This window comes from Motacilla alba, chromosome 4 (genome assembly GCF_015832195.1).
Source record: "Motacilla alba alba isolate MOTALB_02 chromosome 4, Motacilla_alba_V1.0_pri, whole genome shotgun sequence".
NCBI classification, from domain to species: Eukaryota; Metazoa; Chordata; class Aves; order Passeriformes; family Motacillidae; genus Motacilla; species Motacilla alba.
Genome location: NC_052019.1, coordinates 3,517,390 through 3,535,174, shown reverse-complemented (window position 1 = coordinate 3,535,174; position 17,785 = coordinate 3,517,390). Strand labels below are relative to the sequence as shown.

Below are 17,785 nucleotides of genomic sequence, written 5' to 3'. Positions count from 1 at the left end.
AGCTTTTCAAAACTTCACTCAGACACCCACTGGGCTGCAGTTTAATGAGCCTTCCCTGCTGCAGCACTGATGGTTTCAGCAGCATCCACCTGCTTCTCACCACTTCTTCCCATCCACATGCTCTGCTCCCAGTTCTGCTCATACAAGGACTTGTTCAGGTGCAGAACAAACTGAGTGAAACCAAGAAGGGAAAAAAAAAAAACAGGTTTGGAGTAAGTATTTCTAAAATGAAAGTTAATTTAGCACTCTTCAGCTGTGCCCAAATGACAGAGCACAGCTCAGGAGCTGGCACAGGATGAGAATCATCAACAGCAGCTGCTTGACTTAGCCCTGGAGCTAAGGAATTACTGAAAATAAGCTTTCTGCGACAGGACATTGAGTTCAGCTCCAAACATCCCATAAAGCAGCTGACCAAACTGTTAAACAGGTAACACTGCACGCTCTCAAAGCCTGGGCTTGACACCTATTGAATTCACAGGGAATGCCCCGAGGAAGGCAAGAATGATGAATCTGACTCCGTGTTCTCAGAAGGCTAATTTATTATTTTATAATGCTGTATTATATTAAAGAATACTATACTATACTAAAAAGTACAGAAAGGATACTTAGAGAATGCTAAAAAGATAATAATGAAAACTCGTGACTCTCTCCAGAGTCCTGACACAGTTTGGCCCTGACTGGCCAAAGAGTCAAAACAACTCACAGCAGAATTCAATGAAACAATCACCTGTGGGTAAACAATCTCCAAACACATTCCACATGAGCACAACACAGGAGAAGCAAATAAGATAAGAATTGTTTTCCTTTTCTCTGAGGCTTCTCAGCTTCCCAGGAGAAAAATCCTGAGTGAAGGGATTTTTTCAGAGAACGTGAATGCCACAGACACCTGAGAGGAAACTCTTCCAAAGATCTGTTCCCTCATTGCTTCCTCTCAGCCTCCTCCCAGGGCTTGGCTTGGCTGCACCATGGCAGGAAACCCAGCAGTGCTTGGGATTGGGATGGGTTGGTACCACAAATCCTTGCCTTGGTAAACAATTCCAAGTCTATGTTTGCACTCCATCTGCAAAAATCCATCTTCCACTTGGAACAGAGGGGCTGAGTCTGGTTTTGCCAGGTATTTGCACTGCACCTGGCACAAACAGAATGGGAATGCTGTCCAAGACTCAGAACCAAAGGTACTGCAATATGTGGCACCCCAGCCTCCCCTTCTCTCTCAATGAGTCATAAGAACCATTACAGAAAACATCACTACCCACATGACAACAACAAGGTGAAGTTCTCTTGTTCCCCATCTCTCTCTTTTTTCTTGAAACAGAAATTCAATCTGCAAGTGCAGATACAATGTTCATCAAATCACAGGCTGGTTTGGGTTGGAAAGGACCCAAAGATCATCCAGCTCCCGCCCTGCCATGGGCAGGGACACCTTCCACTAGCCCAAGGTGCTCCAAGCCCCATCCAGCCCAGCATTGGATGCTTCCAGGTATCCAGGGGCAGCCACAGCTTACTCTGGGAAACTTGTTCCAGAGCCTCACCACCCTCACAGGGAAGAATTTCTTCTCAACATCCCATCTCTCCCTGCCCTCTGGCAGTGGGAAGCCATTCCCTGTGTCCTGTCACTGCATCCCTTGTCCCCAATCCCTCTCCAGCTCTCCTGGAACCCCTTTAGACCCTGGAAGGGGCTCTGAGCTCTCCCTGGAGCCTTCTGTTCTCCAGGTGAGCTCCCCCAGCTCTCCCAGCCTGGCTCCAGCCTCAGAGCATTTTCTCATATGTCAGAAGTCCTGGGATGAGGTGAAACACAGGAATAGAAAGCAGGGAGCTCCTGCACCATGATAGAGAGAATCCCGATCTGAGAATCCTGATCTGACGTTCCCTTCTCTCTGAACCAAAGTGTCTGGAAGTTTCAGTGCAATTTGTGCAAACCACCTGTCTTCTGGAGCAGGTGGAAAGGCTGTTTGGAGAGCATTTTTCTGCAAATGGAATTTGATTAGTACACGAACCTTCCATGTAATGTTCTTATAATGAGTAAATTAGTAGGTGATATAAACCTCTGGAAAAGCAAAGACTGTAACGAAAACCTTATTATCCTTTTTACAGTAAGGCTGAACAGAAACTGATGCTATGTTTAAATTGATCGTGGTTTTATTCCCACCCCCAGGCAAACCTGCATAAACTCAATGAGCAGTGTGATTCCATTAAATATACGTATAATGAACAATTTTCTTGTCCTTTGAAAACAACTGATTTGAAGGAAGACTGAGGCATTATGATTGACATCTGGGCCTTCTCAATCTGCACAGGATTTCCTATTACTGACTGAAGGTGAAAGAACCACAAACACAGAGAAAGGAGAGGAAAAACAGTCTTAATAAGCTGGGAGCACATGAATTTTAAACAGCTGAGAGAAATGCAGTGACTTTGTGGAGTTGGTGGGAAGTCTGCTCTGCTGAGAAAGCTGTTCAAAATCCCCTCTGCTGAGCCTGGAAGAGGATGCTCAGGACACCCATGGACTTCAAAGAAACCTGGAGCTGTCATGGATTAGAAACTGCCCTGACCCTCTCCATTTGTACCCAAAGCAGGACAGCATTTGTCTTGGGAAAGCGCTCTAGGAAACGGTAGAGAGAAAATATTTGGCTTTCCAGATACAAATCTCTGCTCTTGGGAAGGAGAGAGCAGCGGGGTATGAGACAAATACACAGAAGTTACTCAGCTTACTTGGTTTTGTCCTAACTCCACAGAGGAAAGAAACCTGGCTGACCTCTAAAACTTAGAAAAATCCCTACACCAGAAAAAAAAAAAAAATAGCATTTAAATGGGGAAATTTTCTGTATCTCTTACATAAAGAGGTCTGAAGAGTAGTGCTTGATCCTTAAATTATTCATCACTCTACAACTGTACCTTTTGAACCAAGAGACACCTATAAACACACATGGTTACAGGCTACACAAGTCCAGTGAGAGAGAGCCTGTGTCAGGTATTTCACTGAGAATCCTCAAAATTCACTCATCTGGAAAAGCAGCAGCCAGATCCATATGGTCAGATGACATAAATCTGAGATGCCCGTGGTTCTGCGCTGCCACATCCTCTAAGTGGCCCTTTTAAAATTATTATGGAAATTTTAAAGATTACCTCAAAATAAAGATTTAAGGATTATTCTCAAAATAACTGAAATTTTAAACACAAAAAAAATTTCAGACTTATTACATGAGGTTCAGTGCAGGGCATTTTAAAGAGTTTAAAGTATTTTTTCACTGGTGCTATGGTGTTATTCTCAGAAGGAAACTGATTTCATCACTAATGGGTCTGAGAAGACTTTGGAGAAGCAATACAGAAGGGAATAGTACCAACTCAGAAAAAAAAATATAGAGAGAGATATTTAACAGAAAATCCAAGACAAAATGGTACACTAACTGCAGAGTTGTATTTTGAATTGTTTGCAACCTGTCCAAGCAATTACCATCACTCTGTGCTCTGACCACAGAGGGAACCAACATATCTAATCTGGTTTTCAGTCTTCAAAACACCTCTCCAGTCTGACTCTTACTGGAACTGAAAATCCCCCAAGTCAAGGAGAAAGACAGAAAATGCATTTTCTTCTTTACCAACATTAAAACTAGCTCTGAATTCTTGCATAAATACATAAAAACCTGTATTCTGATAGGATTAATTAACAAGTGATTAGTATTTGCAGGCTAAAGGAAATGTGAGAAGTAAATAGGTGACAATGGAATGCCAGTCCTTCAAAAAAAGCAATTTTCCTAACATCAGATTAATTTTTCCACAGGGGAACTTTTCATATACAGTTCTCATCTTGATAGTGAATCTTTGATCAGTGTCTCTGAAAAAAATAATCTCTGTGAAGATTAAGAAAACAAAGGACCCCAGATAAACTCAAAAGAGGCAATGAAACTTTCAGGCTATCAGGTAAATAAATTATTACAGGCACCTTGGTGGAATACAAAGAGTTTTCATATAGGATTATGATGAAAAATGATAGGGTTTAAAAACAAAACAAAACAAAAAAAAAAAAAGAAAAACAAAAATAAAAAAGAACATGAAAAGAAGGTGAAACTGGCACCTTTTCAAAGGAAGCAATATATTAAGTAGTGATACAAATTGGCAAAAAGCAGGCAATGTCAATCCAGGATCTAATCAATGCTCTCTGTGCTATGAAACCTGACCCCTGAGGCAGCTGCTGCATCTGAGACAGGGCAACACATGAATGCATGCTGAGCTAGAGAGTAATTCAGTTTTAGTGACATGATGTCACTCATTGTATCTGTTTCCTCTAAAACACCTGTAACCAACACTTCAGTCTCAGCCATCTTTTCTGGAAGCTTCCCTGTGAACACCCTTCAGAGGCTGTTTCACAACAAGGATGCTCAGACTCTCCCTGTTTTTCTTCTGGGCCTCATCCTCTTTGCCTTTTACCTATCCTACCTCCTTTTGCTTCTGGCTGCCAACTCTCTGCAACACTTCTTGCTTCCAAAGCACTTGAAAAAGATTCATAATTGCTTTTCACATCTTGAACGTTTTTGCAGAATTATTTTTGGCCTCCAGTGTAACGTTTTGGGCTTTGAATACTTGCACATTATGATACTTTTTAAAAAAACTTCTCTTATCTAAAAGTAGCTTTTGCTGCTGTCCTGAGTCCTCATTGCCTTCTCCTCATTTTCTATTTTAATGAATATTATTTATTTTCCTTACTTCCTTGAAATGGTTGGGCTCTATGATTTCCCTGGTCTCTTCCAACCTAAATGATTCTGTGAAGTTTCTCAAGAACAAAATCCCAGAGTGTTCTTTTTAATTGCCTTTTAATCATATCTCCCTGTATGTGTAGTTCTCTTTGGAGATTAAACACTACCATGGTGAATTTGCCTTGTTCCCCCACCTCCTACAAGGCTTTGAACCAAAATTTCTGTGATCACTGTTTCAGATGTTTTCAACAGTAGCAGTTTTAGTCCCAAACTCATCAAAACCAAGTTTTCCTCTCCTGTGATCCCTGACTACACTTCAGTGAAGTTGTCTTCAGACAAATTCTGCCTCACCCTTTCTGAGCTTTTCCTACTTCACTGCAGAACTTCAGTCCATGCAGTATAATTATACTGCCTGTTAAAACAATTAGCTCCTTTATTTAATTGGATTCTGAGCTTTCTGGAAAGTAAAGCACAACCTCACATCTTCCCTCTGTAAATTGTACAGTATCACCAGTCTCCAGAAGGAATTCCTGCCACCACTTTGGAAAAAAAAAAGGAGGTGAAGAGTAAAGTGAAAGAGTAAAGTAAATCATTTCTAATGATTACTAGAAATAAATAAATAAATCAGAACACTCCATCATAAATCTCCCTGTTCAGATTGCAGATATTATCAAGCTCAGTGGCCAGGGGCAAAAATGGGTAATGAAAATGCATTTTTCACCAGTGCATAAAACGGAGAACAACGTGGGAATAACATGGGGAGAAGTAACTCTACTTTATGTGTAAAATGATTGGCTTGAAGATAGCAACTGATCCCAGAGCCCTCTGAAAAACTCAAGTTCTGCACAGCTTTGTTCAGGAAAAAATGCAAAATACTGGTATGTCACTATCAATTATACACCTACATTCTTAATGCCTCATGTCCTTCCACCTCCACAAAGGTCTGGCAAACCAGAAGGTGGATCTGTAGAGTCTCCACGACAGGAGACATGGAATGCTTTCCATATGAAGAGAGTCTAAACACACCTGATCACTCAATTTTTAAATAAATCACAGAGAAGAAATATGATTAAACCACACTCCATCTCTGGAAGTGTCCAAGGCCAGGTTGGACGGGGCTTGGAGAAAGCTGGGATAGTGGAAGGTGTCCCTGCCCATGGCAGGAGGTGGGGACTTGATTATCTTTAAGGTCCCTTCCAACCAAACCATTCCATGATTCTGTGTGAAGACAGAGTGGAACAGAGCTCAGAGCTCACAACAGCTGCTATGACACAAGAACTTAAATGCACCTCAAATTCTTCACCCATCAGATTTCAAACCATCCAACAGGCAACATCTGTCCCCTCAGATTCGTGGAACCGATTGCAGCAGAATGTTTCCAAGGTGAAGGGAACATGAATGAGGCAATCCATGAAACAATAACATTTCTGCCCTTAATTAAAAACTCTGGTCCAGTTGCTGCCCTGAGACTCAGGGAGTCCGTGAACACCTGGTTTTTAGGGGCTGGATGGAATAACCAGGGATCAGTCACACCACACATATCCCCTTGTTTCCAACCACCACCACAGAAAGAAGGACAGATTTTATTATTCACTTCCCCTGTGATCAGCATGTTTAGTAGTTTCTGAGTTGCAGAAATCTTTGTACAACACAGGCTTGGACTTGGGCAGAGTTTGGCATTCCACAGATGTCATCGAACCAACCCACAATTCTGCAAAAATCCTACACTTGTTGTGACACATAAAAGGCAAGGAACTTCATCAAGCTTTCAGTTTTCAGTTCACTTTCAAACTTTTTGGGGATCCACGTGTTTGTGTTTAGGTTCAGGAGTGGAGGCACTTCCAAAAATTCCTCAAAACATCTCAGACAGATATTCCCACCCATATTAAAGTTCCACTGAATTCAATTCATCCCAGTATTTGCTGATTTACAAATGTATAAGACAGCACTTCCCGAGTCTAATTAAAACCTTTCTCACACATCTGTTAAAAGCAAAAATAAACTAAAAAAGAAAAAAAACCCCAAAAAGCAGCAATAATAAACTACATGCTCCACTTCCCAAAGCTGGATTTCATTCACAAATCTATCAGGTTTTATTCTCCACACGAGATGACTCACTGCATGTTCACTCCCTTCAATCTTCAAACATTTTGTTAAAATATGCAGGAAACAAAGCTACAATCCTTTGCTTATAAAAAGGGAGGTTTTTCTATAAACCCAGAGCTTGCAAAGGTGCAAGAATTTGCCTTGTACAGAAAAGAATATTTAGTATACAGTGAAATATTTAAGGAACAGAGCCACTCTTTCAATGAGATTTATCCATTATTTAGACATAATAACACAGAAATAATGAAATAAGAGAGAAATAATGACAATAATGAGGAATAATTCTACATGAAAGACAAATAATCAGGTACATTTGGCCCAAAGCTAGAGGGAAATATCAGCCAAATATTGGTAGGGATTGCCTGAGATTACCATTTTCTTTACCTAAGAAATGAACAGAAAGGCACAAAGCCCCAAAAGCTCACTTTCAGTCTGAATTTTATGATGATACACTACTCTTGGTCAAAATGTAATGGAGAAGGCGAGAATGCTGAAAACAGTAAAAATCAGAATTTACTCTCACTCTTTCATCAGCCCTTTTTTATGGTATTTGACAGGAAGCCACCCTAGCAGCCCCTAAAGAGTAAGAACATCACAAATCTTAGTTTTATTGCCCTTTTCATAAAAAAAGTTCTTCAAAAGCTCATGTTTCATCAGTCTTCTAACTCCAGATTTTTTGACTTTGATGTTAAGTTTTAAACAGGTATTTTCAACTTCTTTTCGTGTTGTGCTTTCCACTTGCACATCATAACACCTAACCTCTCTCACAGAATTCCTTCTACTCATTTTTATTTCTTAATGCAAGCCAGAAAAGTGCCTCCACTGCTTTTTCCCTCCCCATATTCTCTACGTGGCAGAAATCTCTATTTCCTTTGTTTGATTTGAAATCAAAGAGAGTTGTAAGAAACTAGACAGCTCCTCACAATAGCAGAGGAAACATACAGAGAGCTCTGTTTTTCTCAAACACAAGACCTATCATTTTACCTCATCTAGGGAACAAATAAACTCTACAATTCCTTTAAATCAAGCCATAGGCTACAGCCTATATTATCAATCATAACCATTACTCAAATCCAAACAGTTCCAACATCCACAGGTCTTCTCTGATAATGAAAGCAGGAAGATCATTTTTCAAACTGAAGTACTATGTAACAGGAGCAGAAAACAGAGCAAATTAAAAATAGCCAAGTGAAATGAACAAAATATCTCTGTAGGTCCCACCATCCTCTGCTAACTGATGAGGTTGTGACTCTTCTTCCTCCCAGATCTTCAACAAACTAAACATTTACTTCCAGGGACAGGGTTAATAAAAACCTGATGACAAAAGGCTCTTTTTCTTTACCTCTCAATTTCCCCGGTCTGAGACAGATGTCACACAAGTCTTGGTGAAAATAGAGACCTGTTGTGCTGTGGGGAAAACTCACTTTCTCCCTTAAAACCAGTTCAAACCATGTAATCATTTAAAGAAAAAAAAAAAAATTACCGAGGTGTTTCTGGTTTGTCACCTCCTGGATTTAAATGGAAGTAGAAATATGGGCTCTTTGATCATTACAGAATGTTTATGAAGCTGCACAGAAATAATTCACAGCGCTGGCCGGTGACAGCAAAGCTGTTGGCAAAGCAGCACGAAGGGAGACAGTGATTTAATTCCCAACACCTCAGTGAGCCCTGGGTGGGTGCTGGTACTACAGAAGAGGAGAATCATCCTTGCAGAAGAGGCTCCTCCAAGCTCCCCCTAAACCAGGGCAGATTTGGGCAGAAGGGATAAAAAACCCAGGAGTCAGGGATAAAATGTGACATTCTTTCTAGAGGACAGGGAGCTGTTGCTTAGAAACTGTTTACAGACAAATCTTGCTGGTGTACCTAAAAAAAAATAAAAATAAATTAGGTCATTCTTGGCTTTAGGTAGGAGAGATCTTTATTGATATAAACCCCTCCATGTCTCTCTGTACTGTCAATAATTAACAATGCTTTAGGAAGGCTGCTTGGATGCTCTTTTAACCAACAACTGCACATTCCCAGTGACAGAATTACCCATTTGGAAAGAATCTGGTGGGTAAATTGACATCACAGTTCCCTCAGGAGGCTGAGCCCAGGCTCCAGGCATAGCCTGGACCATCTTAGGAAGGGACTGGCATCAAAAGTGGGATCAAAAGGGGGTGTGGGTAAAGTGCAATTAATCTTCTTAGTTGTTGGTAGGGAAAAAAGAAGAAAAAATTAAGGAAAAAATGACAATATCACCAGGCCAAAGGAAAAAAAAAAAAAAAAAAGGTTCTACTTTTTAACCACCTGATGAAACCAGATCTGCTAAAAATGAAAGAGGAAAGGCCACAACACTTCTTTGAAGCCATGAGAGAACAAAGTTTGCCCTGAAGAACAAAAGGTGAGGCTGGAACTGGATCACTTCATTAAGGGAAGTACTAAAAGGAGTTCCTAAGTATCTACAACAAAGTTGCAAGCAAGCACTCATTGCTCACAGAGAAAACAAATTCATTCAGAGCAGATGGGAAAGAAAAATTATATCAATCCAGAGCCAGTTTTCTCCTCCACATAAATAATCCATGCTTGAACAATTTTTCCTCATATAAATAACTACATTTATAAGAAGCCTCAAGTAAGAAGGCTCTTATATCATTATTCACTTAAAAACCACTCCAAAAATTCAGACAAATCACTGCTTTCTAAGTAAAAGAAAATAAAACGCACAGCTTGTGGTAATAAACAGCTCATTGTCATCATTCCAGAGAAAGGCATTTTTTTCTCTTCACTTAAAAACAAACGTGGCACGGGGTTGTTTTCTCATATTGAGCAAATAACATGAAATAAATACAAGTATCAGAACGTGGAACCTAATGTGGAGAAGGGACAAATGTCACAGGGATAACCTCAAAAAACAAAGCTGGTGTTGTAGAACAAGCACCTCTGGTTGAGACTTCAGGGGCAGATCTCAAATTCATCAACAAAGCCCACATCCTGTGTAGTGTCAGCAGAAGGTCACCATACCATCCTGAAGACCAGAAAAACAAGGATCAGGAGAGCCTGTGTAATTTAATCAAAGTTCCTTCATTCTGAGGACAACCATGAGCCTGTGTTGTGACACCCTGAGTGACAAAGACTCTCTTAGGATGACTTTACAGGTGCAGTTAACATGTAGGACACAAGTTTGGGGGTTATTTCAAGGGTTATCACAACCTTAAATGGGTTCAAAGTCTGGGAAAATTGTTTAATTCCTTCACTCAATGCATGGCTTCCCACCCAGGGAAGGGGATAAGATCCCACTTCCCCATGCCAGAAACACAGACAAAAACAGCCAGGAAAAAAGGAGTCTTAAGAACCACAACTATCATTATTTGCAAATTCATCCAGAAATACACTTTGGATTAAAGAAATGCTAATTATTTTAAAAATTAAAGATAACATGGCCCATTTGCCAAAGGCTCCCAAAGCCACACAGGAGACTTGTGAAGCGTGGAGGAGAGGCCAATCTGATTTTTATTCATGTGTTGTTGAGCTTATCTACATGGGAAACAGAATTGTGCTCTATTTAGCCCTCTGTCAGGTTGTTCAGGTTTTAAAATAACTGTTAATGAAATCACAAGCCTTCAACACAAACAGCAGCAACAAAAATAGCACCAGGACAGAAAACATTGGACTGCAGCAACTCTGAGCCAGTGTGGAGCAAAAAAGCATCTCCCAACATTCAGCTGGCTTGAAATAAAACACAAGGAATAATAGATTGCATTTTACTGAGGCCTCACTACAATGATTCACATTTTGTAACAGCCTCCACAGAAATGCAGCTCTTAAAAATTAAATTTTTCCTTTGGCTTAAGAACCTAACTTAGCAAAAAGTAATTCAGCATGGGAAGTGCTCATTACTTTGACACATAAGGTATCTGGGAATCTCCTGAAGCACAATAATTTATCATAATAGTAAACAACATTTCCTATTTTTCAGCTTTTTCACAATATTGTACAGAACTGAATTTTAACACATTCAAATGGTTTTAGCTTTAAAAATATTACATAATTTGCACATAATTTGCTCTCCATTATTTAGAAATATATAGACATACACTTTTTTTGGTCTGAAGTTTAGATGGAATTTTAGGAAAGAATTTTGTTTGGAGTCATTCTTTAAAAGAATAAAATCACAAGATCACACAGTGGTTTGGGTTGGAAGGAGCCTTTAAAGATCATTTAGTCACAAACCTCCTGCCATGGGCAGGGACACCTTTCAGTAAAAGGTGGTGGTGCGTTTTTGCATGGCATTTTCACTAGAGGACCTTGATAAATATGGTTAAAACCCTTTTTTAATGGTGATTAACCATGTGCAAGGACTGTAAGTGGTGGTATGGTATCACTGCTGGGACAGAAGAAATCCAAGGGATGACACACCTCCACCAAATCTATCTGTTTTATTTAGTGGGTTCCAAAAATGAAAACACAACAGTTTCTCCTCCAAAATTTCCACCAAAAGACACCAAAATTTCCTTGGAGAAACAAATAATGAGACCTTTCTAACATACTGACTGTGATCACTGCCCTTGACAGATCTTGCATCTCCTTCTGCTGTTTTCCACAGCACTCTGTGTACAGAAAGACAGGCTCAAAGTTAATTCAGATCCATCACACAGAATAGAAGATACACATGTCTGCAATACCCAGAATTTAAGAAATTTGAAATTCTATCTCCACTTTGCCAAATTTTCTCTGAAAGGCCAGTTCTCTCATGAAATTTCACCATTACTTGACGTACCCTGCCACACTAAAGACTGACCCTGAGTTGTAGTTCCTCCCAGGGAATCTTTCCATCCATGCGAGCCTCTTTGGGAAGAAATACAGTGAAATTTATCCAGTATTCAGTGCTTTGGCATGGCTGGGGTTCTTTCTGGCACTGAGTTATAACCCAGAATATTGTACAGAATCAGAGCTGCATGAGACCCATGCCCTAAGTGAAGAGCAAAGCTGAACACTGCCAGGTCTCTGTCATATTTAGGGAACTCAATCCACCTGTAATGTTTTCTTCTACTGGTCCAACATGACAACAGAAGCTTCTCACTTCAGAGGAAAAGAAGGCTTTGGATTCAACAACAACACAAAAAATAACTCATTAAAATAAAAGGTTGAGCAGTATGTACTGTGTATTTGCAGCAGCTCAGAAATCAGATGCAAAGAAGAGCTGATGTACCAGACACTTACGGCTAATTTTTTTTTAATGTTAAAATGGCGAAAAAAAATCCTCCTCACATAAATCATTTGCTTTCTAAAGCATGCAACAGACCCAATCAGTGCTCACGACTGCTCTACAAGGTAACACAGAAAAACATTTGAATTTTCCAGAGATAGAAGCAATTTATGCATCACTGTAATAGCACACAGGACTGGCTCCAGCTCCACTTAAAAGACACAGACACAATCCCCAGCCAAAGGCAGAAGCAGCTCCAGAAGTGTTGGGTAAGAGCTTTGCAACACTGACGAAAATTCTGTAATTAATTTCAGAGGATAAAGGATTTAATCTTGCATAATCTGAATATCCAAACTAGTCCCTTAAACAAGACAGCCAGAAACCATCTGCAACACTGGAAGAGGCTCCTGGTAAAATAAATCTTTCTACTGAGTCCTTGTTAAGTGTTCCTCATGTTTTGCACATTTCTTGAAATTGGAGAAACGGATTTCAGATTCAAGGCACTGAATTTACTGCAAGAGGAGGATTAAGTGAAAACCAAAGTTTAGATTCAATATGGGTGCTTTATTATTTTAATACATAAAAGAGCTTTACCTTCTCAGACACAGGACTTTTTCTTTCTTTTTTTATTTACATATTTTCCTCTTAATAAAAGGACCTCTAAGTACCAGAAGCTGTTAAAAGTCCTGCTGTGATGTACCTGTCCCACAGCAGCTGTGCTTTGCCATATTTCCCATACCTGAGCTGCAATGGCCCAGAGGTGACTTCCATTCCAATTTCCAATTAAAGCTAGGTGGAAATTATTAAAACCACGTTTTATTTAAAGAGTGATTTCAAAATTCTTTCCTCATTTACACAATCTTGCTTTCACCTTAATGAAAACCAACTTATTAATGAAAAACAGCATGAAAGAGAAACATCTGAACCAGCCCAGCCAAGGAGTGAGTGTAGAAGGTCACTCAAAATTTTTGGAGACACAATCAGTCTGTGCAATTCTCGGCAGTAATTTCAAACACACCTGAGATGTTAAAACCCCAATGTCTTATTTTATAGAATCACAGAATATCCTGAGCTGGGTATCATTCCCCTGTCTGTGCACACATCCAGGATTTGCCCTTAATACACTTCCTATGTATTTCTGTGGTTTCCAGTCCTTCCTTAAAGATTCCTTTTGTGTAATCAAACATTTATTTCCCTCATCCACCCATGTCCTAATCACTCCACAGCCTATCTCACTCTGCTTCAAGAAATATTTAATTACTGTGGATTATCTCCCAAGGGTTGACCAGGAAAAGCTTTAGACATCACAAATCCTGCAGCACCTCAAGGGTGGCACCAAACTTTTTTCTTAATATCATGGCAACAGAACAGACCTCACACCACCTTTAACGTGTTTATGGTGCACGGGGAGCAAAATAAAGAGATCCCAATTTTTACACCATTATGGAAAACTGGTATTAAAAATACCCATCTCTAGTGTTTCCTCTTCCTCCTGACTGATCTTTTTATGAAAATCCAGCCAAGAAGCTGTTCTTGGGCAATGTAATTTTTTGTTTCTTTTGGCTGACTGTCAACCACCCAGCAAAAATAAACTCATTAAGCTGACAAGAGACCTGAACACACTCATGTTGTCAGTGCATCTCAGCATCACTCTTGTGAACCCAAAAGCCATAAAAAAATTAAAATAAAGTTAAGCTGACTCCACCCTTAGGATGAAACCAAGTTTGCAAAGATCTGTCAGCCCAAAGTCAGTGTCTGGCAGCATCTGAGCTAAAGGGGATGTGCAGCTTCAGCACATGTCAAGCCAAAACAGTTCTAAAACTAGCAGCAAAAAAGGAGAACATGGAGTGTGGAGCCTCCAAAAAAGCATCTCTGCCACAATTAGAGCTCTCAACCTAATTGTGTTTGCAAGCCTACTATTTTTGCATCCAATCCACACTGCTCTCCCTGTGTTCAATCTGTCCAGCTAGCTGGGATTTTTTCCTTTGCTGCCACCACACTCGTAGTTTGCTGAGCGGATCCCCAGCTTAAGGCTCACACGGAGCCTTGTAATCAGTGAAGTTTCTACTTAAAAGCAAAAGGGAAAAAAGTTACCATGGCTACTACAGTCACTCAGCTTTCTCAACTACTTCGAGACATTAATTCTGAAGGCTTTTTGGCTATGTTTGCACAAAATGTATGCTTCCATACTACTCTGTCATGTAAATTAGGTTGTGCTGCAGCGTTTGGGATCACCTGGGACTATTCAATACCCTTGGCTGGCGTTCCAAGAAGACTCCACAAGAAGCAAGGTGATAGTTTCACTGATCACATTAAAGAAATTATAATTAAATATATTAAATATAATTAAAAACAATAATGAAATGTTGTTTCTTACCCAGCCAAATGAAGGTAAATATCTGAACACAGACATTCTCTAGTTCTTAGGCTGAATTTGTAAACAAAATACAGTTGGTAGTAAGTACAGAATTAGAGCAAAACAAACTGTAAAGTATTTTCAGAAAATGCTTTGGAAATGCACTTAAGTTATTCAGAAGATGAGGAAAGCATACAGAGAGTGACAAAATGAGTATAAGATTTGATGCTGGTTTTCATCTAAACCCTGCAGGAGTAGAAGACAATCCTGCCCAGGACTTGTGTCCCCACTGCTCTTTAGCACCTACAAAGCACCTGAGCACTTCCTCTGCACTCACCTGCATCCTCTGGGCTCAGGCCTGAATGCAAGCATTGGAATTTGAGCGTGAAAGAAAAAAAAAACAACTTTGTTCAAGGATGCAATTAGTGTGTGAGAGCATCGAGGGATTCAGTTTGCTGCCTTAGCCATGCACAGAATTCTCCCTGAGCCACGCAAGGAAAATTAAATCACAGGCTAGAAATAGTTCTTCTCTTTCCTTTTCTTCACCTTCCTGCTCTTGCTGGGTATCACATGTGACCCAGAAACAACACTTAGCAAGGACAAGAGTCCAAAACACACTGAATAAAATTCATCTTGAATTTTAGGGGGAGCAGGGGCCACCCGTGTAAGGCAAGGAACAGCTCTGCAAACTCTGCAGCCTCCCAGCAGCGCTCCCAGCTGAGCAGGACATGTCAGAGCCTTTTTATCCTGATTCTCTCCCTACTCCACCTCATCCTCCTTCACTCACAGGCTTCCTGAGGATTTCTTGTTCTTAGAAGTATTTCTGGGAGCATCCAAGCACTGGGAATGGAGATGACGGAGATAATAGAGACGTTTAAAATTAGACTAAGCAGCTGTAATTCTGAATTTGCATTTCTGACTTGATTATAGTAAGCACTGAAGACTATCTGCACAAGAATTAGAAAGGAGTTCATGTGCTGCAATAAAAATATATGAATCTCTCTCACTTTGACCCCATTAAAGGGGGAAAAAAAGGTAACAAATGGCACTTTTATGGAAGTTGTTTCTTTGCTATTCTATAACTTCATTTTAAAGAGTCACCTGTGGATTTTAATTGCAAGAATTAAAGTAATCAGCTTTCCTGTATTTTACAATATATTTTCCTTGTATTTTACTACTCTCCTGATTACCCTGGATTTTTCTCATTTCATATTTTAGTATTTATCCATTTTTTACCTTTCCTTATAAGCCTCTAGAGTCTCTTATCTGAACAGTCAACATTTGTACCCATGGGATAACAATTTATGAAGCACTTTGATAAATTCTCTAGCAAAACCAAGCACAGATGACACAATTTTACTTAAATATTCTGTCACAATAAAAAATGTTAGACTCAATCTTGCTCTGTTTTGGTAAAAATGAAATAACCATTTTCATAGTATGATTTTTTACAGATATGCAGAAAAAAAATCATATTTCAGTTCTTATTCAAAGTTTCTCCATAAATATCATGAAGAATTAATCATGAGTAACTTATCACAGCTTTTAATTTTATATCTGGAAGAAAGCCTGATAATAACATTCAAGAAAGTTGGTATTCAATGACAGAGGACATCACACCTATTTTCTGTTGATTTATGTTCATTCATTTACTTAAAAATATTAATTTACAGAACCCTCCAAAATTAAGTCACAGAACAGCCTTGAAGAAGAAATTTCACTATCCCAAGAAGCATACAACAAAATGCTTTTCAGAAGTAGCAAAGGAGAAAAAAATTACCTAATTACATAAATGCAAGAGCCTCTGATTATCTGTTTGCAAACAATTCTTACGCCTCTTTCTGAAAGAGTTTATTCATTTCTTTTGGTGTGTATCCTCTGGAAAGGACACAACTATTGCCACTGACATGATGGCATTAAAACAGAACTAAAACCAGTGCTGACCAACATTTTACTCCATTTTTTAAGTGCTTTACTCCACAGTCTAACTTGAAAGTTCAATCTCTAGGAAGAAGCCTTTTGGAGTTTCTTTTGATGTTTAAAAAGACATAGAGAACTGATAAAAGTGGTTTTGTCAGCTCTGCACAGGATGGACACAGCTTCTGTATCTAAAACATAAGGAATATTTCCAATTGATCCTTTCCTTACAAGCACAATGGAGAGAATGGAGGGATTCAGCTGCTCCTGCTGTGCTGAATGGGCTTTAATGGAGAAATGCCATAAAAATGAAACATGCAAGAGTGAGTGGGTTTTGCTAGTAAATAACAGCATATTAAAAATTAAGCTTGATTAGTTGTAGAGAAGGGCAAAGTGAATAATCCATTCAGAAGCTTTAAGTAACTTAAAAGCTTAAGCCCCATTTACACCTGGGCAACTGGGAGCCTCCCCTGACCAAAACCACTTCCGCTTTTTGTATTCAGAATTTAAGTTCCACTTACACTCAAATTGCCTTCCATTTGAATTTTCTTGTCTGCATTAAGCGTATTGTAAGAGATGCTTGTTGTTTTTTTAATACAAAGCTTCAAAGTAAAGGACAAGTCCACAGGAGAAAGAAATGTCACATAATAATGATTGTAACACCAGTAAAAACAGCAGAGTGGAGTATCTACAAAAATATCTTTAAAATACTCTGAACACAGACATTCTTTTGTATAACTACAAAATCTACTGGTTTTCTTACCTCTCAAATGCAATCCCTGTGAGATGTTCTTAATGTTACAGGATTCAGCTCCACTTAACTGAGCAATTCTCATTATTTAAGAAGCCTGAAAACTTGGGCACTCTCTGCTGCAACGTTGAAAATGTCTCTCCACTGTTCTCTGTAGCAGAATACTAATGCAGGGGGTGATGTGGCTGAAAAGCACAGCTAGACAAAAAATATTCCAAAGGAGGGAAAAAAAAGAAAAAAAAAGAAAAAAAAACCTGGCTATCAGAAAATGCTGATTCAGCAGAGTTAAAGTACTTCAAGGAAAGGTGTGCTTTGTCCACACAACCAAAGAAAAACTACAGAAAAGCTTACCTCCTGCCCCTTACAAAGCCAAAATGCTTTGTCTGATATCTGAAACAATAAAATGTGTATGGGGATGAGGGGAGAAGGGAGAGTCCTGCTAGGGGAAAGATTATTCATTTTGCTAGCAATTTTAAAATTCACCTGCTTGTTCCATGCCAAAACAAAAAAAAAATATTCAAAACACAAGGAACACAAAAATCCTGCCTTCCAACCAATTGTACTGGTAACTGATGGTCACAGGAGTTTATTTCCTCAGAGCAGCTGATCTTTTGTTGTATAAATATGACTTCAACCTAACCTAAGTGTTTGGAAACATTCAGGAAAGCCTTTCTGTAACCAACCACTGCTTGGAACCAGATATCACTGCTCAGTCACTGGCTCGTGTGTGATGTTGAGGAAACCATGGGAAAACTGAGATGTAGAGCTCTTAT

General features: G+C 39.4%; 1 protein-coding gene across 3 annotated transcripts in view; it reads right to left on the bottom strand.

Annotated features, from left to right (window-relative positions):
* CTNNA2 (catenin alpha 2) overlaps positions 1 to 17,785 on the bottom strand; it is a 464,788-nt gene that overhangs the window by 441,268 nt on the left and 5,735 nt on the right. The window contains exon 1 of one of the 3 annotated variants that reach the window (XM_038135463.1): positions 17,025 to 17,277. The exons of 1 other annotated variant lie outside the window; for it this stretch is intronic. In XM_038135463.1, the coding sequence (XP_037991391.1) occupies positions 17,025 to 17,097 (73 nt within the window). In that variant the 5' untranslated portion in view covers positions 17,098 to 17,277. Of the gene's footprint in view, positions 1 to 17,024; positions 17,278 to 17,785 lie in introns of those variants that run through there. One more of the 3 variants, XM_038135459.1, reaches the window with a different exon arrangement.